The sequence below is a fragment of the Equus quagga genome, chromosome 6 (genome assembly GCF_021613505.1).
Source record: "Equus quagga isolate Etosha38 chromosome 6, UCLA_HA_Equagga_1.0, whole genome shotgun sequence".
In the NCBI taxonomy this organism is placed as follows: domain Eukaryota; kingdom Metazoa; phylum Chordata; class Mammalia; order Perissodactyla; family Equidae; genus Equus; species Equus quagga.
In genome coordinates this window covers 54,238,924-54,264,389 of record NC_060272.1, presented here as the reverse complement: position 1 = coordinate 54,264,389, position 25,466 = coordinate 54,238,924, and the positions used below count along the sequence as shown (strand labels likewise).

The 25,466-nt window shown below is 41.1% G+C and overlaps 1 protein-coding gene across 3 annotated transcripts in view; it reads right to left on the bottom strand.

The window, feature by feature from the left end:
• The window catches only part of DGKH (diacylglycerol kinase eta), a 175,548-nt gene extending 150,088 nt beyond the window's left edge, over nt 1–25,460 (bottom strand). For 2 of the 3 annotated variants that reach the window (XM_046664536.1, XM_046664534.1), the window contains exons 1-2: nt 25,357–25,460; nt 18,371–18,574 (exon numbers count right to left, since the gene is read on the bottom strand). In XM_046664536.1, coding sequence (XP_046520492.1) covers nt 18,371–18,574; nt 25,357–25,416 — 264 coding nt within the window. In that variant the 5' untranslated portion in view covers nt 25,417–25,460. Of the gene's footprint in view, nt 1–18,370; nt 18,575–19,242; nt 19,310–25,356 lie in introns of those variants that run through there. The other variant, XM_046664535.1, reaches the window with a different exon arrangement.
• Between the last annotated feature and the right edge of the window lie 6 nt (nt 25,461–25,466).

Below are 25,466 nucleotides of genomic sequence, written 5' to 3'. Positions count from 1 at the left end.
TGTCAAAATAAATTTCAGCGGTTTCTGCATACGAAGCATTTCTAGTAGACGTGCTTATACTGTTTCACGGGCTGAAAGAAGAGAATTTTTCACAAGAGGGGTACATTTTATCACACAAGTTCCTGTTAGTATTCTGTCAATACCTTATAATTTGCTAAGTATTTTTTGTTTGAATAAGTTTTAGAAATGCAACCAATTTTAAGAATTTATACTCAATTTACTAAAGAACAAATTAAAAACCTTGGTCAGCCTTAAGGTAAGTTCAGCTTACAAACCATGTTATTCTATTTAGAAGTCTGGTGAATTTTAACAACACCCTTTTTATCATCAATATTTAATCCTTTGCTTGTAATAAAAATTAGGCTATCCAGACTTTCAGCTTCTAACATCTCAATACCATCTTCACAGTAATCGTTTTTATAAGCATGAATCACACCCGTAGGGATTTTTTGTTCGGGTTTGCTTTTACAGAAATCATAAATTATTGAATTATTATTCAATTATTTCTTTATATAGAAACAGAGAAATCAATGCATGCTGGTAGGGTGGATAATACTATCTATCTTTCATTATTCCTGCAAAAATGTTTAGTCCACCTCTATAAATATGAAGCATTATGCCACCTATTTATCAGATTCATTTAATTAATAAAAACTGAGTGGTATTTGAATTTCTTTGGTGTATGTGAATTCAAAATTTCTATTTTCATTTTTCTGTAATGAGGTACATCCAAATTTTAAAACTACAGTTTTTTCTTATTACAACAGCAAACAGGTAACCTGTTAAAAATAATTTAAAAACAGAAATAAAGAGGAGAAAAGATTAAACACCCATAATTCCATAACACAGTGAGAAACCACTATATCTCTGTTATCTCCTTCCATGAGGTTCAAAGTCTGCACATGGTATTATAATCTCCTTTTTTCTATATATTGTGAGTATTTTCCATGCCAACATGATGCAAATTAATTTATTTGTTCATTTATCTACTCACTTGGTACCTCCTGAACACCTTCTGCCTGCCAGGCACTGTGTACCTAATGGAATAGTGATTTTTTGATATGGATATAGCAAAATTCATTTAACCAATACTTTATTCATGGATATTTGTATCATAAACAAAGAACGAGAAATAACGTTTATAGCTAAACACTGGAGCAGTTTGGGAAATTATTTGCCTTGTAAATTGGCTCATGGTGAAGTTTCAGTCTGTCAGGATTCAACAAGCTTTTACTTTCTATTTTCTTTCTTAGTGTCACACTTATAAATTCCCTCCAACCCTGAAACTATGCAATTACTTACCTATATTTATTCTAGTACTTTCATGATTCATTTATTATAAATTTGATCCTTAACCCATCTGCAAACTATGTAGTCCACAGTGTGAGGTAGGGACCGGCTTTCCAATTTTTTTCACTAAATGGTGAACCAGTTGCCTCAAGAGGAATACATATTGAGTAACCTATCTTTTTCCCCACTGATATGAAATATGATCTTTATTCTAAAATATATTTTTATATATTTACGAGCAAGTTTCTGAACTTTTTATTCTGTTCCATTGATCTTTCATTTTATTTCCATATCAAAGCCACATTATTTTGCAGCTTGTGCTAAATTTAATTACATCTCACTGGCCAAGGCCCTCTTTGTTACTCTTCCTTTTCAAAATGTAACTAGATACTATTTTATGACCTTTCAAATCATTTTAGTAAACTGGCCAAAATTCCAAAAGGAAATGTATAAATGGATCAGTTCCTTCATCTCCTTTGTTATGGAACAGGAGAGTGGATATAATGAAGGGACAGGAAAAACTCACTATACGGCATTATTACCTAAGAGCCCTCGTGTATGTGGTGTAATTGAGAGGCTGGAATGAGCAGGGAAAGTCACATGTGCTTGACTTTCCTGTCGAGGCAAACTGTGAGCATATGTGAGACATTCCCTGGGAAATATTTAGGTGAAGGAGAGGACTGGGGTTCTATGTGAGCAAGTAAAAGAAACAGCCAGCAAAGTATGGATTATTGGCATCATTGTGACCCCATGTATACCTATGGGCTGATAAAGCCTGGGAACTTGATATACACCTTAATTAACCATCTGTAGTACAATATGAGTATGTGATATATAAAACGTTTACATTATAAAGCAGTTGCATAACCATGTTCGTAAAATTTACAGAGAAATTGGGTAAAATTATAGCATTCATTCAAATTTCTTTTTGTCTCTCAGCAAAGTTCAGTTTTCTTAATTTTCTTGATGTTTTGCACATTTCTTAAGTTTACTTTTCACTTTTATCTCCCTAAAAAAATTACTGTAATATTATTACTTGAGTTTATAGTGGGCCATTCCTACGAAGCTTGCTTTACAAGTTAATTGTGGTAAAATAAACATAACATAAAATTTACCATCCTAACCATGGTTAAGTGTACAGTTCAGCGGCATTACGTACATTCACGTTGTTGTGCAACCATCATCCCCATCCATCCACAGAACTCGTTTCATCTTGCAAACCTGAAACATTATACCCATTAAACACAACCCCCCATTCCCCTGTTCCCCCAGCCCCTGACAACCACCACCTTACCTTCTGTCTCTCTGAATTTGACTACTTTAGATAACTCATATAAGTGGAATCATATGGTATCTGTGCTTTTGTAGCTGGCTTATTTCATTTAGCATAATGTCTTCGGGGTTCATCCATGTGTAGCATGTGTCAGAATTTCCTTTTCTAGGCTGAATAATATCCCATTGTATGTATACACCACATTTTGTTTATCCATTCATCCGTCAATGGACACTTTAGTTGCTTCCACTTTTTGGCCCTTGTGAATAACGCTTCTACGAACATGGTTATGCAACTGCTTTATAACGTAAACGTTTTATATATCACATACTCATATTGTACTACAGATGGTTAATTAAGGTGTATATCAAGTTCCCAGGCTTTATCAGCCCATAGGTATACATGGGGTCACAATGATGCCAATAATCCATACTTTGCTGGCTGTTTCTTTTACTTGCTCACATAGAACCCCAGTCCTCTCCTTCACCTAAATATTTCCCAGGGAATGTCTCACATATGCTCACAGTTTGCCTCGACAGGAAAGTCAAGCACATGTGACTTTCCCTGCTCATTCCAGCCTCTCAATTACACCACATACACGAGGGCTCTTAGGTAATAATGCCGTATAGTGAGTTTTTCCTGTCCCTTCATTATATCCACTCTCCTGTTCCATAACAAAGGAGATGAAGGAACTGATCCAAGCAGCTAGAGTGCTGCTTCTTCATGGAGAGGAGGGGAAAGACCATGAACACTCAGATGGTGATAATTAGAACTGTTGTGACATGCATGGATGATGATAAGGGAGAAGTGCTACGAGGGGAAAGTTGAATCTCCGTCAACACTCTTCCCTTCTTACTGTGGAATCCTACCTAGATTTATCATAAAATTGCTGTCCACTTCCCATCCTACAAAAAGGTTTAAAATCAAACAGCTCTGATTTCTGGCCTGCCAAAGGCTAGCAGAATAAGCAAAATAAGAAACTTGTCACTATGACCAAAGATCTATCATCTCACTCACTTGTATATTTCTAAGGGCACCTTCTTGAAAAAGTGCCATTCACCTCAAGATTCTTGAATATATAGCGAACATTTACTAGCATTTACTCTGTGCCAGGCATTGAGATAGGACTTTGTCTCTTTATCCTCACAAGAGCCTTAAGACACTTTACATATGAGGATACTAAGGCTTAGAGAGGTTCTGGAATTTAACCAATAAGAACTGGAACTGGGACTCGTGAGTTACTTAAGGCATGTTAGGGTTTCATTTGTCTGATTTTTTTTAATTCAAAACCAGATCTATTTATTTATTTGAGGAACTTTCTCTTTCATATTCTAAGTAAAATATTCTTTATATTTTACTGATGGAGGGGCACTAGCTGTACATATATGATCTAGAGATTTCTCCAGCAAAACCTATTACAAAGGCTTCTGTAAAGCATATTTAAAATAATTAAAACTGTATAGCTTCTTTTAGTAGTCTTTCTTTTATTTTTTTTTTTCTTCTTTTTTTAATTTGAACAACTAAAGTTTACTTCTTTGCAAAGATCTTCTCTTCCACCCTTCCGGAGCTGCTCGGTCCCACGCTTACTTCCTAGGACTTGCCTCAAGCGCTCATTCTCTACCCAACATAAATTCCACAGCTTGTCATTGTAATCTCTCCTCGTATCCACCCTCAATCTCCATGTCCCCTCGCTTTGTCATACTTACTGAGAAAAGCCACAACCCTGGTTTAAGTCAGTTCTCCACTTCGTGCCTTCCCCATACACCTGAACATGGTTCCATAGCCAGGCAGACAGTGCTCACCTTAAATTCACGGTCACTTACGTGTGCCCTAAATGCCACTTGGTACTCACACTGTGTTTCTGTACTGCATTCACCTTCCCACTCTCGTATTCAAGTATTTCATCCCTTTTCCTCTTGAGTCCTCAGATCTCTAATGTTTTCTCCCCCATAGTGATTCTCAGCTGATGACCTAGCTTCTCATTCCACTAAGAAAACTGAAACAATCAGAAAAGAATTCCCAAAAGCGCCTACCCCTGCATCTACCACATACTGCAGCTAAACTGGCCTGCTCCCAGGACAGAACAGCTCCTCGCCAGACCCCACCTTGCCTCACGTGTCTAAGAACTTCGCTCCAGGAATTTCCCTCTCTCTTTTCTACATCATCTAATCTACCCTCTCAACTGGATTATTCTCCTCAGACCGCAAACATATCCTTCTCTCTCCTAAAAAAATCATTTCACTTAAAAAAAAAAAAAAAGCCCTAACTTAACCCCAGGTCCCTCTCCAGCTATTACTTCATTTCTCTCCTATCTTCTAAAGAGTTTGTTTTAGAAGCTGATTTTATTTTAAATATCAAACTCGCTATGGAACAGCAACTGAATTCCTTTGAAGTTACTATAATAACTAGCATCTATTAAGTGCTAATTATGTGCCAGCCTCTGTGCTCAATACAGAAATCATGACAACCACCTATCTGCTGCCCCCCCTAACCTCTCTGACATTTTTTCCTGCTACTCACTTCCCCTACCTCACTTTGCCCCAGCCACCCATAGCACCCTGATGTGCTTGGACTCTGTCAGGTGTGTTTCCACCTCAGGGCCTTTGCACTTGCTTTTCCCTCTGCTTGCTCTGCTCTTCCTCTAGAGAGTCTCATGGCTCTCTCTCCAAGCAAAAAATAGCTCCAGATACAATGTGCAAGCACAGCAGTTGTCAAAATATCCCCAAGACCTTTACAGGGGTACATGAGGTTAACACTGTTCATAGTAATCCTAAAACATATGAATCTTTTTAATATTCTGCAACGCACTAACAAAACACTGCAGACATTTTTTAAAAGGCTAACTGTAGATCCATTTTATTAGAGATATGTCATTGAAGTTTTAATATTCTCCAATGTACTCATAAAGCGCTGAAAACATTTTTTAAAAGCCTAGTTGGAGAACCATTTTATTAGAGATATGAAGTCTGAGAAATATCAGATTTTTCTTTCCATACTGGCTAAGAACGGAGCACTAAATCCTCTCTTATAAACTGCACCTGAATAAGTAAATAACAATAGCAGATAACCCAAGATTCTACAACACTCTGAAGGTATTTCAGCAGATGCCCAGTTTAATGGGAGGATTGTTTGAAGTACATGCCATTTATTCAATCTTCAGAAATATTTTGGATTTTATGCCTGGATGTAGCCGTAACTAAAACTGCCTTACTGAAATGCCCCACGGGAGTGCTGTCACGACGCTGCAGTTTGGCTTATGTCGGGACCTTACAAGAGGAGACATTATAAGGACACCTCCAGCACTGTGCTATGATGTAAGCGAGGGGAGTGTCTACTTCATCCCTCAGGGATCCCCACGTGGAAGACTGACAGAATACATTCCTTTGGGATCTGGAAAAACTTTTTCCTGTTAAAATCTAGAGTTTTTTCACCACTGACAATAAAATTTTGTAAATGATCTTGTTGCTTTGGCTGCCAGGAAGCTTGGGACCAAATTTCCAACTCATCTTTAATTGTGTGTGGTGTATATATATAGAGAGAGAGGGAAAGACAGAGAGTGCAGACACCCTGCTCTACAGACTAACCTACTAACTTTCCTCTTGCTCTCATAGTCCTATCTATATTTTACTTAGGCTTGAATGCAAACACATAATTGAGTGGAAACCACTTCAAATATTTTCAGAAATGTGGGGAAGTAGCAGTATATAAAAATAAATCAGGCCAAGAAATAGGAAAAATTCCAGGTGGGCGGAATAACATGTGCAAACACTTGTAGGTATGACAGTACCTGCCTCACTTGGGAACAGAAAAGAGTTTGGGATGAGTGGCCATAGGACGACAGTGACTGAAAACACAACTGGAATACCATGGCGCTGACTCTGCCTGGTACGCTCTGACGCCAGATATCCACACGGCTCACGGCACTTCATTCAGATCCCTCTTCAAATCATTCCCTCATCAGACAGTCCTTCCCAAACCAACTCAATGAAAATACTTCATATACACATACGCACAGACCCACTCCCTGCTCCATCACTGCCCCTCCCTTCACCTGCTTTATTTTCCTTCGCTATGCTTATGAGCATCTGATATATTATATATTTGTTTATAAGTGTATTAACTTCTCCCTTAAGAGAATATAAGTTCTAGTAAGCAGGGTTTTTTGTTATTTTACCATTCTAGCACCTACTCAATAAATATTGATCGGATGAATAGAAAGGTAGCTTAGTATCAAATTGAGAAAGATCTACTAAACCATGCTAAGAAATGTAGACTTTCTCCCGCTAGTAATGGGCAATGCCTAAGAGTTCACGCAAAACGGGCTACGCTCATACTTCTCTTTCATAAAGACAACTGGCAGAGGAGTAGAGGATGGACCCGAGCGGAAATCCATGGTAAAATCCAAAAGATAAATTATAAAGGTTAAATGAAGTCAGGGTGAGCAGCAATAGAAAAGGAGGGGATGAATTCACGACAGATACAAGCAGCAGACAAAAGGATAGTATTTCACAATAGTTAAATCAGGCATCAAACGGGTCCCTTGATAGCTGTGTGACCTTGGGCAAGTTACTTAACGAATCCTTGGTTTCCATATTTCTAAAATGGGCATAATAATTGTACCTACCTACTTCTTAGTTTTATTACGAGGATTAAATGAGATAATGTATGAAAAAACAGAATTGACCAAATTTGGTGACTGGTGAACGAGCTCAAAAGGAAAGGGACTGTGTCTGTTCTGGACACTGCTGTCCCCGGGGCACAGCACTCTGCCTATCCACAGTAGGCAATGAATGCACATCTGTTGAAAGCAAATGAGTTAGTGAAGACGACTAGCAAGACAAAATTCAAGGATAACTGCGAGGCAAATCCTCCTATAAGACAGAAAAGTAATAGAGCAACATCTGGCCAGGAAGCGGGGAGACTGTGTTCATACCTGTTCAGTTTGAGAATGCTGAAGCTGAGATGGCTATGGGCCCCACTACAGTAAACGTCCAGTAGGCAAAGGAAATACAAGGCAAGCTCTGAGGAGAGCGGACAGGCTACAGAAAGACTACTACAGCTGGTAGTCAAAGCCTATCTAACAGGTCAGATCAACTAAGAGGCGTACAGAGTTAGAATAAGGATCCCCGGAAACAAAAACATTGCACACCAGCAAAAGGAACCAGGAATAGAGACTGAGGCAGTAAAAAGGCAGTAAGACAGGTAAGAGAAATTTAAACCCTGAAAGCAAAAGGGGAAGGTGTGAGGGAAAAACTGGCCAACAGTGTCAAAATTAGCAAGAAATATGGTTTGAGTGAAAACTAAACAGAGAGCACTGGATCTGAGCAATTACATCATTAGTGACGTTTGCAAAATAAGTTTTCATGAAGCGGTTGGGGCAAAAGCCAGATTGTGTGGACTGAGGAGTAAATAGGAGTTGAGGAAGGCGAGACAGGGAAGATATAAGGAAGATCACTTCAAGACAAAGTCGATTTGGCCATGGAAGCACCGAAAAGCTTTCTTGGTCAATTATTTCCACTACCACCTCCTAGCAGTCGTTTGTTCTTAAGAAAGTATTTTTCCATAAGACGCCTGTAACATACATTACTCTAGAAAGAAGGCCGGCCCTAACTAAAACCATCAAGTAGAGTAAGCCTAGCCACCGCTCTTGCAGCATGGGTTTTCAGATGTCCAAAGGGCCCTTCATGGTAGCAAAGACATTTTTAAAATTAAAAAGTAATGGTGTAAAAGTATAATAGTTTCATCAAATCTTTTAAATAGTCAACAAAGGACAGTGGTCTACATATCCTACTGACTAAATTACTTAGAAGACACACGTATCAGGAATAATAGAGTTATTGGGATTTTATACCAATTTTTAAAAATAATTATAATAATCAGGGATGCAAAAGCATACTGTGTATCTCTTTAATCTTTACTACTATCCTGCAAGTCAGGAGTCACTATATCCACGTTGCAAATGAGAAATCTGAAGCTCAGAGAGATGAAGTGTATTGCTCAGAATACGCTTACTGCTCTAGGAAACAATGCTCAAATCTCAGAGGCTTAACACAACAAAGGTCTAGTTCCCTTTTGTGTCACATCCAAGGGGCAGGGAGGTTTGGGGGCAGAAGCAGAGAGGCTCTGCTCCATGAAGTTGTTCAGGGATCCAAGCTCCTTCCACCAGATAATCTACTTCTAGCTGGCAGGTGACAGAAGAGACAGAGCATGAAGAGTCCCATAAATTGCTTTAGAGGACAAGTGACAAACATCACTCCCACTCAGATTCCTTTCGGCATCAAAGAACAGGGGAAACACAGATATGGATGGGCACAGCTAAGTAACATGACTTAAGTCACCTTACGGTACGTGAAGGAGCTGAGCAGACCCAACACTCCCTAACTGCTCCAAGGACCTCGCTATTCTATGTGCTTCTCGTTTCATTTCATTGAACCCACCCCCAATTTTAGCATTCTCCAAATGACACCACCAATGGATGGTTTATGTTGCAAGGGTTCCATCCTACTGTAAAACCATATTGTGTGTGTGTGTGTGTATTTTTTTCTACGTATCTTTTATCTTTAGTCCTGCAATTCCCCTTCAGGAATCAATGATTTTAGTCTTCTGAGGGGCATACACACAGACATAAAATTTGGGGCGCCCTGTGAAGCCTGTCCACGCTATGGGATGCATGAACCCAGTCTCCTCCTCTACGTGTAGTACCTTACTTTTGACACCGTTAACTTCCTTCCAACTTTCTACCTGTTTTCCCCCTCACTCCCACCCCCCGCTTCAGCCCCGCTGACCCCCTCCTCATTACAGCTTCTGCCTCTTGGTCTTTGCAGCTGCTGTTCTGTCTGCCTAGACTGCTTTCCCCCGCAGGTCTGCATGGTTCATTCCCTCAAGATCATCGCTCTGACGTCACCTTCTCATGAAGACCTGCCCCTTCCCTCCCCACCCCTACTCCCATTCACGCTTTATTTTTCTCTATAGCATTTCTCACCTCCTAATAAACTGAGCATGTTACATATTTATGAGTTCATAAATTCTCCCTGCATTTAAATGTGAGCTCCGTAAGGGCAGAGGTTTATGTCTATTTTGTTTTTGTTTGCTGCTCTATCCCTGGCACCTAGGACAGTGCTGGGAACACTACAAATATCTTTTCAAATGAACCGAGGGGCAACCAAGGAGTGAAAAAGAGAAGGAGCACACAAGCAGATGCATGGCACTCACAGCACTCTAGTCCTACAGATGGGTTTGCAGCGGCTCATTTTACCACGAGCACAGAGATAGAGAGACATGCACAGAGATAGCATGGATCCATCCATATATCAATATCAAATATTAGAACATAATTTTAAAATACTATACAAGTTTGTACAAGTAATCCAACTCAAAACAGTATGCCTGCTCTGGTATACACCCTGGCACCTTTTCCTATCTAAATAAAATATTCAGATGGAGAAAACTGGGCCCCAAAAATGTCACTTTCATTCCTTAGCTAGTTAAAAATAAATTTTACTCATATTTTTTCCTCAACTATGCCTTAACAGGCCAAATGGAAAATTACTTTATATAATTCTTTTAAACGCTATATCATGACCTTTTAAAAATAGCATCTTACCTTATGGAAGTGAAACTAACAGTTTTCTTTGAAAACCTGCAGAGTTAGATAGCTCTACGCCTTTCTTCTAAATTAGTCCTTCCAAAGCTGTTTTCAAAGTGATTCCATGATTTTGCTAACAGTCATTAAAATTAATATAAATTTCAGCTGAAATTTTTTATTCCAAAATTTACTTTTCAAATATGTACTCTTAAACATGTCACTAAAAACATGGGATTCAAATGCAAAAAGGCATTATGAAACCTAAGACATTGGGGAGAGACACTCACAGATTAAACAAATTTAATAAAGGGCAGGGCAGGGCAGGAAGGAGGAGGGAAGGGAAGGGAGACGAGAAGGGGAATTCAAGGGAGGGGGATAGGAGAGAGCGAAGAGAAGTGAGGAGACAGCCTGCGCACATCCGTACTTGTACACTGTACATGTAAAAGTTTTAAACCCCGGAAAGCTTACGGGACTATGAGAGAGGGCATTTAGAACCCAGCCATTGCATCCACTGTGCCCAGGAACAGGCGCATAGTACTTAGAGTCCGTTTTGAGTTCCAGCCCTGCCATTTACTCAGCAGATATTCAAACTTGGTCTCAGTTTTATCCTTTGTAAAATTTAGATAATTTTACGCAACTGTTAAATAAGCTCATGCATATAAAACTGCTCTGTAAACAATACAATGCTAAGTAGGAAAGTATTTTTAAATTTCTAACATAAATGCCTCAAGCTTATATAGAAAAGTTTTACTATATAAATTACATCCTGGCGGTTTGAAAAAGTCCTGGTACTCAAACAGCACAGCCAGAGGGTTAGAGATTCCAGCTCCACACGTGGTCAAGTTAGTCATATTTCCTTGGTATAAAACAAGAGCCTAACAGTCTTCCGAATATCCTCATAACAAAAAGCAGGGGGAGGGGATTACTGGCATTTACATTCACTTGAAAAAACAAGCGACTATCTAAAATATACAAATGTACACTGAATCCTAAATTAAAGCCATCATCAATAATGGTTACTGACCATTTTAAGCCACTTAACCAAACCAAAAATACAAATGTGTTTCAAGCAACTAAATATTCACAGAGAAAGATACTCGATACCCAACAAAGCCAAACAAATTGGCCAAGGGAAACCGTATCGTACTAACACGTTATGGTCCTTTTCAAAGGTCTATTCTTAGACGTAAAACAAACTCTCTTTAATTAAAACCTTTGCTTAGAAACACATTTCCTGAGTAAGTAAAGCCTAACAAATCCAATATGAGTGAAACACTGTACCCTAGAAACAGAAAGGAGCCCCGAGTCGTTTACAATAGTAGTTTCACATAACCTTTCATCACTCCCACCACAACAGCAAACATGCAACCTTAAACTAAGTAAAAAGCTTTCTAAATTTAGATACTTTCAAATAATGCATCTTAAGTTATATGTAAAGGTTGAGTAAATTATTTATTATGTCTCTTATCTTTAATAATGGGATATCGTGTTTAACTTGTAATCAAAGTGGAAAGAAAGCTGTTATACCATATATTACTGTACCAAGACTCAGAGTTTCCAGTCTATATTTAGTTCAGATTAAAATGGAAGCAAAGACGCAAACCAAGCTAAAAATAAAATGTTCTACAAAGATGAGATTTTTGAAATCTAGCTTTATTTGGTCCCTTGAACGCTGATCGCATTCAGCAGCACCTTAATTTTGGAGTGCTTTGCAAACCTAACCAGACCATTTTCCACCATTCAGAAGGAGGTCAGCAAGCTGTGGCCCACAAGCCAAAGCCATTGGCCATATCCTTCCAGCATGTGATTTGTACAGCCCATGAGCTAAGAAATTTTCTACATGTTTAGATGGCTTTTTTTAAAAAAGAAAAATAATATTTCTTAACACAAGAAAATTACATGAAATTCAAATTGCAGTGTCCTTAAAGTTTTCCTGGAACGCAGCCACACTTATTCACTCAAGTATTGTCTCTGGCTGTTTTTATACTCCAACAGCAGAGCTGAGTAACTGTGACACAAAGTTTATGGCCTACAAAGCTTAAAATAATTACTATTTGGACCTTCACAGAAAATGTTAGCCAACTTCTGCCCTAGAAGAATGTTAATTATTCTTATTATTCAAGATATCTTCCTGCTCATCACATAACAAAATATAAAAGTTCCTACTCGCCTCTCGTATCGTATTGAGTTTCCAAACAATACACTTGACAACATTACTTTATTCTCATTTCTTAACAATCTTCTGGCCATGTTTCTGTTTCTCATCCTATTTGGATCATTACCCAACCCAATGTTTCCACCCAGAACTGTGGGTAAAAGTTTTAAATATTTTCTAATCTATTCTGTTTCTGTTTTAAATGCTGGATGGGAACGATCATGACCCACTAATGAGCTGCCACCTACAATTTGAAAAACACTGAGCAAGCCTTCCCTAGCCTACTCCATCTGATGTTTATGGTGAAAGATAATGTTTTAATTGCACAAATTGCAACTCATAAAGCAGTGAAAAATATAAATCAATATTTCCATATATTGCCTCACCATAAAGGTGTAAGAGTTTATTTATATACCCTTCATGTTAAAGTAAAATCAAGATACTGATTGAAGAAAGTGGTGATTATTCTTTTCTTAATGTCCTTAAAGAGATGTCTTAATCCAGACATAATGTTGCGAAGTCCTGAATATCTTTTCAGTGTTTAGGTTATGTTTTACCTAAACTTAAAGATTCATTTATGGATATTCAAAATTAACTGTAGGAAGTACATAAATGTCAAAAAATAAATGAGAGCATAATAAACCTTTTAGGAGGTATTTTTGACATATGAAGCTTCAAGACCTTGGCTGAGATGAATCAGTGTCAGAAAAAGTCATTGAGATTGTTCCCATTTGTTTATACCATTCAGCTTATGACGGTTGAACATTCCTAGTCTACAAACCTGACCAAGGTTCCTCCAGCCATTCCCTTCAAAATGAAAGACTACAGTATTCATGGGCCAACAAAAAGCAACCAAAGTGTCCTTCACATTCATGTTCAAAACCAAGCTGGTCTGAGTTATATTAGTGTTGTTTCAGAGTGTCTCATTCTCAGTAGATACTGTGAACTTCTCTACAAGAGTAAATCAGAATGCAAAACCAACCTCTCCTTGAGACAGGACTAAGAATTCAGGAATAACGGCCAAGAGTAAAGAGAGAGGAAGAGATGACGAGTTACAGCTCCCTTTGGCTTCTCCATATCAGCACAATTTCCGCTTTTGTATATGAGCGAATTTTTTTTCCCTTTGGGGAAATAGAGGCAGCCATAAAACTGTCTAGTGTTTAGCACCTGGGTAGCTAGGTGAAACTGCCTGAAATTCCACTTAGCTGAGACAGAGAAAGGAAAAAAAGTGAAAACCAGAGAAAGAGAAAAATAGCTGAGAGGACAGCAAGGACGAAGAAACTGGAGGGGGGAGGGGGGTGGGGCAGGGAAAGAGAAAATGAAAAGGGGAACCAAGAGCATACAAGGTGGGGATGTGAGGAGGGTACGAAAATGTACACGAGGATTTTATTAAATCACACTAATTTTAGAAGCATGCCAGTCTTATTCTTTACTTAAAAAGTCACCATATGGGGGCCAGCCCAGTGGCCAAGTGGTTAAGTTTGCGCACTCCGCTCTGCGGCGGCCCAGGGTTTCGCTGGGTGGAAGCCTGGGCGCGGACATGGCACCGCTCATCAGGCCACGCTGAGGTGGCATCCCACATGCCACAACTAGAAGAAGCCACAACTAAAATATACAACTATGTACTGGGGAGATTTGGGGAGAAAAAGCAGAAAAAAAAAAGTCACCATATCCACTGCAAAAAAGCTGAGATTAGTGTTGTCCTGAAATAACTCATATTTCCTTCCACAGAGAACTGGTTAATTAAATGATGACATAACATGTTAGGTTGAACCAGATGAAATTTCCCATATTTGACCATTTTTTCCAGCTTTATTAAGGTATAATTAACAAATAAAATTGTACTTAAAGCATAAAACATGTGGATTTGATAGACATATACATTATAAAATGATTACAACAATTAAATTAACATATCCACCACCTCACATGGTTACCTTTTTTTAATACGCTAAGCATGCTTAAGATGCACCCTCTTAGCAAATTTCAAGTATACAATATAGTATTATTAACTATCGTCGCTATGCTGTACATTAGATCCCCAGAACTTATTCATCTTATAACTGAAAGTTTGTACCCTTTACCCTACATCTCCCCACTTCCCCCCACTCCCAGCCCTTGGCAACCACCATTCTACTCTCCACCATTTTTGACCTATTGACAGAGCAACTTCACTTACCTCAACCTAGTATAATGGAACACTTTGCTATCATTAAAAAGAATGAGGTAGATTATGCAAGTGTTAAGGAAATGACCTCCATATTATATCTCCAAACAAGCCACAGAATGTGTACAGAATGTTCCCTTTAGTATTTTTTAAATACTATATACTTAAGTATATATATACAATATAAGTAATATATTATATTATATATACTCACACACTTGTATGTGCATAGAAATTTTCTGGAAGCACACCAAAAAAATGTCAACAATTGTCTCTGAGATGGAGACTAGAAGGTCTGGGGTGAGAGAGAAAATACTTTTCGCTGAATACATTTTGCCAAATAGTTTCCATACTTTTACCCTCTCATCACTGAATATCCTCTCACACTGTTCGAATGTCTTATTACATGCATGCATTACTTTTTCAATTAAGAAAAGTCTGGATAGGGCCAGCCCCAGCAGCCTAGTGTTTAAGTTGGGCATGCTCCACTTCAGTGGCCCAGGTTCCATTCCTGGGCACAGACCTACACCACTCGTCTGTCAGTGGCCATGCTGTGGTGATGGTCCACATACAAAAAGAGGAAGATTGGCAACAGATGTTAGCTCAGAGTGAATCTTCCTCAGCAAAAAAATGAGAAAAGTCTGGATACTTTTCAAATGCCACAATTAACTTAAGGTTCTTTACTAAAATTCAAATTATTTAAAACATTAACCAGTACTCACACAAAGAACACTCCAAATAAGGCAATTACTTAAGTTAGTAACTAGTTAAGTTACTTCGGTTTGGAGTGAAAAATATTCCTAAATTGGAAACCAAACAGCTTTATGATCCTAAGGCTCTTAAAAGAAACTAAGTAAGTATTAAGTTTTAACAATAATATCCATATATATGAAGCATTATGTGTAAGCATGTAATATAATATATACACATTCATCTAAAGAAATTTTTTGACCTCTATGTGCAATTCACTCTGCTGTAGGCCCTCTGTATGTCTGTCTATGCATAAATGCCTTTATAAAAAGAGAGCATATAGATGCATAATGTAAGCATGTGAATATGTGCATGTAGGTATGTGTGCATGCGCCACACACACCATCCCAAGCTATTCCACCAGGATCGAAGATGCCATTAGTAATCACAACCTGTCAGAACTAGTGGTCCCCTGATGTATCTTCAGGCTGTATGAGCAAGAACTGCTAATGCTTTCTGAAAAACAACTAGGCCTTGGGCCAGTCCTGGGGTCTCCCTCTCCTCCAGGCTCCCCATCTTACACACCTGCGGAGGAGCTCAAAAGGGTATCCGTCTTTTTCTAAAGATCTTTTCCCTTAACTCTTACCTGGATCATAATTGAAGACTGAGAACCAATAGTTAAATTTAGCAGTTCTCATTCTATGAATTCCTCCACTGTCCTCAACCTCTTCCCTGATAATCAAGACACACGATCCCAACTTACAAAATGGTTCGACTTAAGCATTTTACAATTTTTTGACCTTACAGTGGTGTGGAAGCCATATGCATTCAGTAGAAACGTACTCTGACTTCTGAATTTTTCTCTTTCCCCTGGCTAGCGATATGCTGCAGGATTCTCCCTCGTGATGCTGGCCCCGGCAATGAGCCACAGCTCCCCGTCAGCCACGTGATGACGAGGGTAAAGAACAGATACACTCAGAACCATCTGTACCCATACACCCATTCTGTTTTTCATTTTCAGTATAGTATTCCATAAATTACATGAGATATTTAACACTTCATTATAAAATAAGCTTTGTGTTTGTTTTTTTCCCAATTGCAGGCAAATGTAAGTGTTCTGAGCACTTTTAAGGTAGGCTAGGCTAAACTACGATGTTGATGTTCCATAGGCTAGGTGTATTAAATGCATTTTTGACTTACAATAGCTTTAGAAGGAGTTAAACCCATCATAAGTCGAGGAAAATCTGTACATGTGATAAGAGATGTAACTGATGAAATTTGTAGCAGATATGAACAGTCTGGACAGGGGGTGGGGAAAAGCAGGGAAGTTGGGGCTGATCTCAGATGTTCATATATGAAAACGTTGATGAACTTATCTGCACTTGTATAAGCGAGTATAAAATGCGGAATTTCTGAAATTCAACACATCTTTGGAAATTTAAGAAACATTTCATTTAATGATCACTAATTATCTCTAATGATGGCAAAATGTACGTGCTAAATATTTTTACTAGAAAGTTAAATGGAAAACCAATAAATAAACGTGCTTTTTGAAATACTCCTAGTCTGGATAAACATGCTTGACCCCAAATCACAGATAATATCAAATTTAAGGAGTATAATCTTAGCTATTACCATGAGTTCATGAAACGTACAAATTTCAGTGGTACTCCCAACGATCTGTCCTTTGTCTTGACTCAATTCAAATTAGAGCCATTTCCAAATTTTCTTTCAAACAGTATAAACTTACTGGTCAATCTTGATATAAGTATGCATGGAATTTTAACCATTTTATATGACTATATAAAGTACACATTTTTTTAAAACCTGTCATTTTGCCCACCATTAACAGTTTTATGAACTTTTTTAAAATTAAGATTTCAAATGCTAAAGTTACTGTTAGGAAAGTCCCTATCTTGTTTAGCCAATCTTCTCAAAATACATTAGACCCATATCCTAAATTTGTCACAAATTCCATTAAATTAAAAAATGTCACTATTAAAAGGAGTTACAAAATGTGCACTTCAAAAAAATGACTGAAGCAAGCTTTGACTCTTTGCTAAGTGCACCTGTTAACAGCTGTGTGTGCTTACACATATTTACTTTAGAAAATAAGGAGGCAGGTTAATACAAATACAAATCCATAGGCATATAATAAAAGTTCCACTTTCATATAGGGATCCATTGACCTTAGATAACAAATTCTCATAAAAATAGGTATAGAATGAATTCACTTTTGCAAATTTATTTTTACAGAGCACACAAATCCAATAATTTTATTGGTTCCGTTTTCAAATTCCTTGTTAAAGTCCCCCAGTGATAACAGCCTCTCTGCGCGACGATTTTTTAAATTTAACGAAAATTAGAATACATAAATAATCTTCAGTCATGAGCATTTTCTATATATATGTTCACGATCAAATTAAAACTCTCAACTTTGAGCCTTCACAGGTTAAGAGTCCCTGCTATACAAACAAGAGTAACACAGCATGCTAACCACCAGATAGCACAAAAAGGTTACTTGTCATTATTAAAAATAACCATGGGTGCGTTGGTAAGATCTGAACTCTGCACTCAGTGGGAACCTACGACGCGAAAGCCTGGCCTGCTGTTTCGGCCACGCAGGGTGCGGTTAACCGCCAGCATCCTTTACGACTGGTGTAGCCTCTTCCAAACTGCAGCAGAGGGCAAAGGGGCTGCCCGGTGTTCCTTCCCCACCCACCCTCTCAGAGTGGGGCAGGGGAGGAGCAGGCTGCTGCCCGCGGGAAGGGAACGTGGCGGGCTCCCTGCCGCTCTGACTGGTCGGCCTGCACTCCGCTCCCTGCTCAACGCACAGACTCTACCGAACCACTGCACGGCAGGGCGGACAAAAAACAAAACGCTTCTTTTAAGTGCCCCGAGCGGGAACCCTCAACAGCGCCGCAGCTTTTTCCCACGCTCCCGCCGAGCCGCTGGTTCCCTTCTCCTCCAGCTCTGCCTGCTGGACTCCCCGGGATCCCAGCCCGGCGGCCCCGGCGCGCCACCCGGGAATCCCTTCCTGCAGCGCCGCGGTCCAGCCCCCGCCGGCCCCGCCCCCGGCCGGGCCCCGCCCCCACGTCGCGGCCCCAGGGTCCCGGGATCGCCGGCGCGCTCCCTGCGCCCCGGGCGCCCTCTCTCCGCTCCCCGCCGCGCCGCCTCCCGCCCTGGGCGCTGCGCTCGGGCCCGCCTCACCTTGGTCCGGATCTGCCCCGAGGTGGACACTTTGCGGATCAGCTTCTGGGGTCCCTCTTGCTCCGCTTCGCTGTCGGACGAATCCTCTCCGGGCCCCGCCGAGGCAGCGGCGGGGGTCACCGCGGCTCCGGCCCCGGCGGCCGCTCCTCCCGCGGCGCCCGGAGGGTGGTGCTGGCCGCCGGCCCCGGCCATCCTCTCGGAGTCCTGCGGGGACACAGCACCGCCCGGCGGGGGCGGCGGCGGCGGTCAGGGGGTGGGTTCTGCTCGAGCGGGGCCCGGAGCCCCGCGCCCCGCTGCCGCCGCCATCTTCCGCTCCCCCGGCCGCCCCCGCGGGGGAAGGGTCGCGGGGGATCAGACGCCCTCCCGGCAGGGCCCCCCAGGCTCCTCCGCCCGGCTCCGGGGCTCAGGGGATGCAGACCCCGGCCCGCCCGGGACCCCTGCACACCCAGACCCGGGATATTACAGGGTTCCTGACCCAGAATACGACCAGTACGGGTACAGAGGATGGGAGTGACAGAGGGATAGGGACGACCTCCCCCTGCCCCTAAGGTCTGGGGTCTCCAGGCTGGACGAGAGGGCAGGGGAGACAAGAAACCTCCGCAGCCAAGCCCTGCAGGCCCGGCAGTGGCGATGCTCCCTCTTTCGGTGCATGGGCAGCAGGGACCAAAACGGCCCCTGGAGTAGAAAGAGAACCTAGAGCTTCCTCCCGACTCCCTTGGGTGCACCCCGCCACCTCCTGGACCCAGAATGTCTCCAGACTTGGGCCTCGCCGCTCAGATCCCGCTGAATAAAAGTCCCCTCTGCCCCCGAGATGGATGGGCGCTGCCCCTGTCTGTCTCACGAGCCCCTAGCCCTTTCCCGATTAACCATACCTCTCCCTCTTCTGCCTTGGGGTTCGAGTGCTTTCAGCGCTCCCGACCGTGGCGTTTAGTTTCTGGCCCACCCCCACCCCCATCCGGCGCACACGGAAGAGGAGAGCATTTTCCGGGAGGTTCCACTCCGCTCTGAGAACTTTTCGTTCAGAAAGAGCGATCCCTATGGCTAACAGGAAACTGGGAAGGGCGTGGAGAGAGCGCAGAAACAAGAAAGTACAGGCAGCCAGAGACGATAGAATGCAAAATAAATGTCTAAGCCGAAGCGCTAACCGAGACAGCCTGGAAGGAAACAATGCACCGGAGCCGTGTGAATACCAGTGCCAGAGCACGAAAACACTGGAAGTCCTGGGAGAGCCACTCCCTAACCCGGACTAGAGCAGGAGGAAATGGGATCAACAGGCTGCAGGCACCACTCACAACCCGTCCCATGGGAGCTGGTTGGTTAAGCAGACACCTGGGAATAGCAGCCTTGCGGCGGGTTGTGCACGCTCAACGTCAAAGAGCCCCTGCAAGGTGTGGGAGGGCTGGGGGGAGAAGATACTAAAATGACTGATTCCTCTTGTCGTCTAGGGAGAACTGCAAAGTCGTGGTAGCTGTATTTTTAAGTAGGGCAAAAAGTCCCTGCCAGACTGTGGAGTCTCTTCACACTTCGGTAAAGCATTCAAGCTCTTTGGCGTGTTCATGCCCTTCAGTACCCACTTGTATCTTTTCAGTTGACATGCCCTTCTATTTTTTTCAGTTGGCATGACCTTTAAGGGTCCTCCAAACTAAGAATCTATTGGGGTTTTTCTTAGTTGCAGTCTTACTCTCAATAATTTGATTGCTGTGTCAGAACTAACAGTTCTAAGAGATTTTAAGAAACAATATGCAATCCCAATACTGGATATCCACGTTGTAGATTAAATTCATTAAAATGTAAAATGTGCTAGTTGGCTTGAATCTTCAAAGCTAGGAGATTGCTGTGATGTAATACTAATTGATAGAGGCTACTTCTCAGCTGTATTCTTTAGGAAGGGAAGAAGTGGGGCGAAATAAACTCTGAGCCCTATGGCTCTGTAAATATGTAATTCTGTATCTACAAAGAACATATTGCTATGAAAGGAATTCTTTAAGAGAAAAAATAGTCAAAGTAATGGCCTTTATCCCAACCTGTTTGGTCACTGACCAGTCCAATGGTTTGGCAGTGTAAACAAGAACACCTAATAAAGGGCCTTTGGAAAGAATAAACTTAGTTCAGACATGTCTTTTAATGTAAAGAAACTGAGACCCAAAATCACCAGCTGGGACCAAAGTCAAAATCAGGTGATTACTATTCTAATGTTCTATTCACTTTACTTCACTATATAACAAAAGTTAGTTCTCAATTATCGTGTTTCTATTCAGACTTTAGGCTTTCAAGTTTTATATACCTGTAGGAACATTTTCCAGAATCCAGGCAGAGTGATTAAACCGAAAGGCACTGTTTAATGCCCATGCCTATTCTGTGAGCTTAAGAAGAGGACTGAATACTCTGATTCAAACACTGATTGCTTACAGATACTTTAAAAGAGTTTCACGTGCAAGAACTGGTCTTCATGAATACCTCAAAATAAAGGTATTCATTGCTTGATAAAAGTTTAACCTCACAGTTACCCCTGCTCTTCGAAGACTCATGTAACAAGTTCTCAAACTTGGTTGTGACTTTGAAAGCACAGCCAGTCTTAGCCTGCTCATGCTAAATAACTGATCCGGGTTCTACAATTTCCCTAGCATCTAGAACGCTCAGAGTGAAATACTGCGTAGGCAAATGAAGGAATGTTCATTTCCCACAAAAGGCAGCGCATGAAAAACCCTCTTTTCTTCAATCATTTCTTCTAAGGAGACTGTTTCAAGTTATCCCTAATTTAAGGTACCTGACCCACTAGCTCCTTCCTAGGTCTTATCTGTAAATTAGAAGTTTCCAGAATGAACATCCAATCCGTATATTGGATACCTGCAATGCACTTCACTTCCCTTAAAAATGTAATAGCAATGTCAAGAGCTCAATATTTTCAACCATTTTAATGTAGCTCAAAATGGCAACTGAAACACATTTCAAATATATGGTATATTACATTCTTTGATTTACAAGACTTCCTTGACTTTTTCCTTACTTGGTGTTTTCAGATTTTCAAGTAATTTCTTAGATGTGTCTTACATATTTCTTTTATTATCGTTACTTTGAAATCTTTGTTTGGAACATACATCGCAAACACACTGTTAAAAACTTGGACACAAGCCATGTAAACACTGCATTCAGGATGAAATGGAAATAGGAGAAGCTATCACTAAACTAGGTTTCTGCTTAATAGGGCTTCCAGCCCCATTTTTTTAAAAAAAAAAAAAACCTATTATACTGAAGATGTGTAAGTCACAGCTAATTTTCATTCTGGTACCAACTTTTTTAACATTAGCATGTCATTATCTACAGAGATACTTTGAATTATATTCTTATTATTGATCACTACTCATTACAAAAAAGGTTTAATGTCCATTTGCAACTTTTAAATCCCTTATGTTCTACGGTTCTACATTACATATCATATGATAAACATGTAGAAGTCCACGTTTATGACCTGAAGAACCCAAGCAGGCACTTTAAGAACAGTCATGTTCCAGCATTCACGTTCCTAACCACTGGGTTAGGAACCAAAGAGCAGCACAGGTTGAACAAGGACAGGCCTGCTTTCCTTCAAACTTTAACGTACTTCCATGATACACGATCTGTTACATATTTAGAATTTAACATTCAAGACTTTATTAGAATTTCCTTATTTGTTACCTGAACAAAAAAGACTTTGAGACTGTGATATCAACGGCATGTACATATGGTCATTCCAGTACCTAAGGCAAAAACTTTTCATCCTTTAGACCCAATGCATAAATATACTTTACTTAGAACTTCTAATTTGTATTTTGGTACATTTTCTTTTGAAACTCTTTCCCTTCCTAATTTCCCATTAGTTCTGAATAGTTTCATCAGAGGCAACTATATAAAAGTCATTTGACAATAAAAAATTTTAGTAAGCAAAATGTACTCTAGTATTCCCCCACTGTCTAAGAACTGCTTTGTAAATACTCCCAATGCTTTTTAAGTTTTGGCTAGAATTCTAACCACCCTTTTCCCCCCAGGATATTACCTATGAGTAAGGGGTTTTTGACTAAATATCTTCCTACCCACCTATTCCCACCACCAAAATATTTTTTAATTGGTTCAAAATTTAAGTAATGCCCCTATTTCCATTGATTTGATTACATTCCAAAGCTAGCATTAAAGAAAATACACAGAAACCTGAATGCTAACATTTATCTTCTTTTAGGCCCATTGCCCTAGCCGGAGTAATGATAAGACTAACAGTTTATTTAAATGCCCTCACTTAACTAAATAACTTCATTTCATCTCCAAATACAAAGAATGTCCAGCAGCTGCCTCTCAGCTCCAGACATGGGCACATTTCAAGCCAGAAGTGCTGTTCTCTTCACGACTACCCAGCGTCAATTCCTGAGATTTTTTTCTGTTCTGTCTGAATAGTTCCATGTAGAATCATATCATCAGGTTTTAGGTTCCATCAAAAAGGAAAGAGGAGAGTGAATCCTTCCATGCATGTTGTTATACACAATAAGGGAAAATGCAACAGGATCTGTGTAATGTGAATATTGCCTGTTCAATGCTGAATATTTCTTTTCATAGATGTAAATAAGGACACCTTTATGGTAAAGTATTAAAGTTGCCTATATTTGAATTCAAAAAGCAGATTTAAAATAACCGCAAAATGGAGCCCAAATCAAAGCAGAGGTTCTTAACCCAAGGTCTTTGAGGGTCCATAGATTGGGCTTCAGGAACTCTGGGATTCCCTTGAAATCTCATATGTATGTTGCACAGGTACATTTTGGGGAGAAAGAGAGTCTATAGCTTTGATTAGATTCTTAAAGGGATCATCGACCCAAGAAAAGTTCAAGAATCCCTGATTTTGAAGGATACTGTGTCTATTCAAAACTTTCTTAGATTAGGCTGATATTTCTCCCCTTAGCTCTAAATGTCTGAAATAATTAATATTTAAATACTCCTTTTTCCCTAATTTATCCCTCCTCTTTTCTTCTATACACCACTTTTCAATAATTTGGATAACTTATCTTTTTTAAGAACTTAAATGAGAATTCCCTTTATTAGTTCTTGGACTTTGTGGTCATGCATATACCGCCACAGGGTTTCAAATCACTTTGTCCGCAGTATCATTTTATCCCACGTACCTGAGATCGCTGAAGATGTTTTGGGGACTATCTGAATGTAAACCATTAACATATATGAAACAAGACATTCTGTTTAGTCAAGAATGTACAAAAAAAATAAAAGTCCCTATCTCTCCTCTCAAAAAAAAAAAAAGGAAGAGTGTACATTCTGCGAGAATTTCTATCTGTGTTGTTAACAACTGCTATATCCAACAGTACTGGGAGGTGCTGGAAAAAATATCTGTCGAATAAATAAAAAAGCCTTCAGTGTTTAAAGAAAGTAAGTCTCATTTTTTCAGAAGAGTTCTACAGTCTGGATAAAGCATCACAGGTCATTCATACACTTCCATCAGGGGTCTAACTTTAAAAGCTAATAAATGAGCATTTCCATTTTTGTCACCTTGAGAGGTAAAGCAAAAAACAAAATGTTTCTATTTTTCTAGGCACAGTACTCCTGGCCTCAGCACCTTAGAGTAAAAGTCATATAACCGGGTATTTTTCATTGTCATTGGTGTTGGCTTAAAGTATCCAGGTTCAAAAGGGACCTCATATAGGAGAGTTTAAAGTAAAAAAGTAACAAAACCAGGTCACTGAATTTAGTTCTCAATGATCTTTGATTTAAACTTCAAAACTGAACTGGATTTTTAATTTCAAAAATAATTTAATCCCCAGGGATAACCACAATAGGAGAAATAAGAGCAGATGCAAAACCTAACAACATGTTCAAATTTACAAAAGCACAGACAGCTGCAGATACAGATGGATCAGAGTCGAAGGACACTTCTGAAAAGGTCAGGAAACAGGAGGCAGAGAAATACGTACACTCTGGGCAAAGGAGCCAGGAGTGTACATATCAGAAAAGAAAAAGGAGAACCAAGCCTGGCACTGACCTAGAAGCTCTCAACAGGCAAGGGGCCAGCCTGAGCAGACACGCGGAGTCTCTGGGAAAACAGCATCCGAACACGTTGAACCGAACACGGATGGGGCCAGAAACTTCGGACGAGGCTTTTCAGATAGGTTCAAGAATGTCAACCAAGACAGAGTAGCAAACATCGAAGCAGGGCTTGGAGAGCCAAATAATTCGATGCCAGGGAAAAGGCAGCCCACACAGGATTACAGAGCGCTGAGTGGGACGGGGATTCCGGGGCAGAATCCCCAGAGGGATGTGAGATGGTTCTGACTGACTGAGTTGCAAGAAAGAAGGAAGTTGGAGGAGTTTGAGGGAACAAATCCAAAGCCCCCCGGTCTCCTCCTCCCTATCCTGGCACACACAATACACACGCACACGCTACTCTCGGTCCCCAAAGTTGCCCAACCTCCGCATGGCATGTGCAGGGAAATCGAGGTTAGCTTTCCGCTTCATCCCTGGCCAAACCCTTGAACCCTAGAAAAGCCCGGGGCTTGAGCGGCGAGCAGGAGTCGGAGGCGTGGCTCCGGGCTGCAAGCCGCGCTCAGCCTCCCCAAACGGCGATCCTTCGGAACCTGCGCGCCCAGGTGACCGCCGGGGCGCGGTCTCAGGAGGGAAGCCAGGTCTCCTCCGAGCTCGCCACGCTGACCCCACAGCCTGGGTCGCTCTTCTCCCCCTCCCTACCCCCCGCGCTGTAAAATCAAGGAAAAAGTTGAGAAGTCGCTGAAGCACGGAAACCTGAGCGGCTCGCCAGCGGCCCCTCGGGGAGAGCCTCAGCGGGCCGGACAAAGCGCTCCGGGAGGCGCGCGAGGAGGAGCCCGGGCGGCGGAGGAAGCGCTGCCCCGGCTGGGAAGCAGCTGCGGACCTCATCCCGGGCCATTTCCTGAACGGAACCCGGTCCAGGCGGGAGGAGCAGAGGAGAAGTGGGAGGGGGTGGGCGCGGGCGCTGTACCCACCGGTTCCTCCCAGGCGGGGCTGCGGACGCCGGGCGCGGGGCGCACGTGCTGCGGCTCCATCGCACCGGCCCGCGCCCGCCGGCCGCCCGGGCGCGCCGACCCGGACCCCC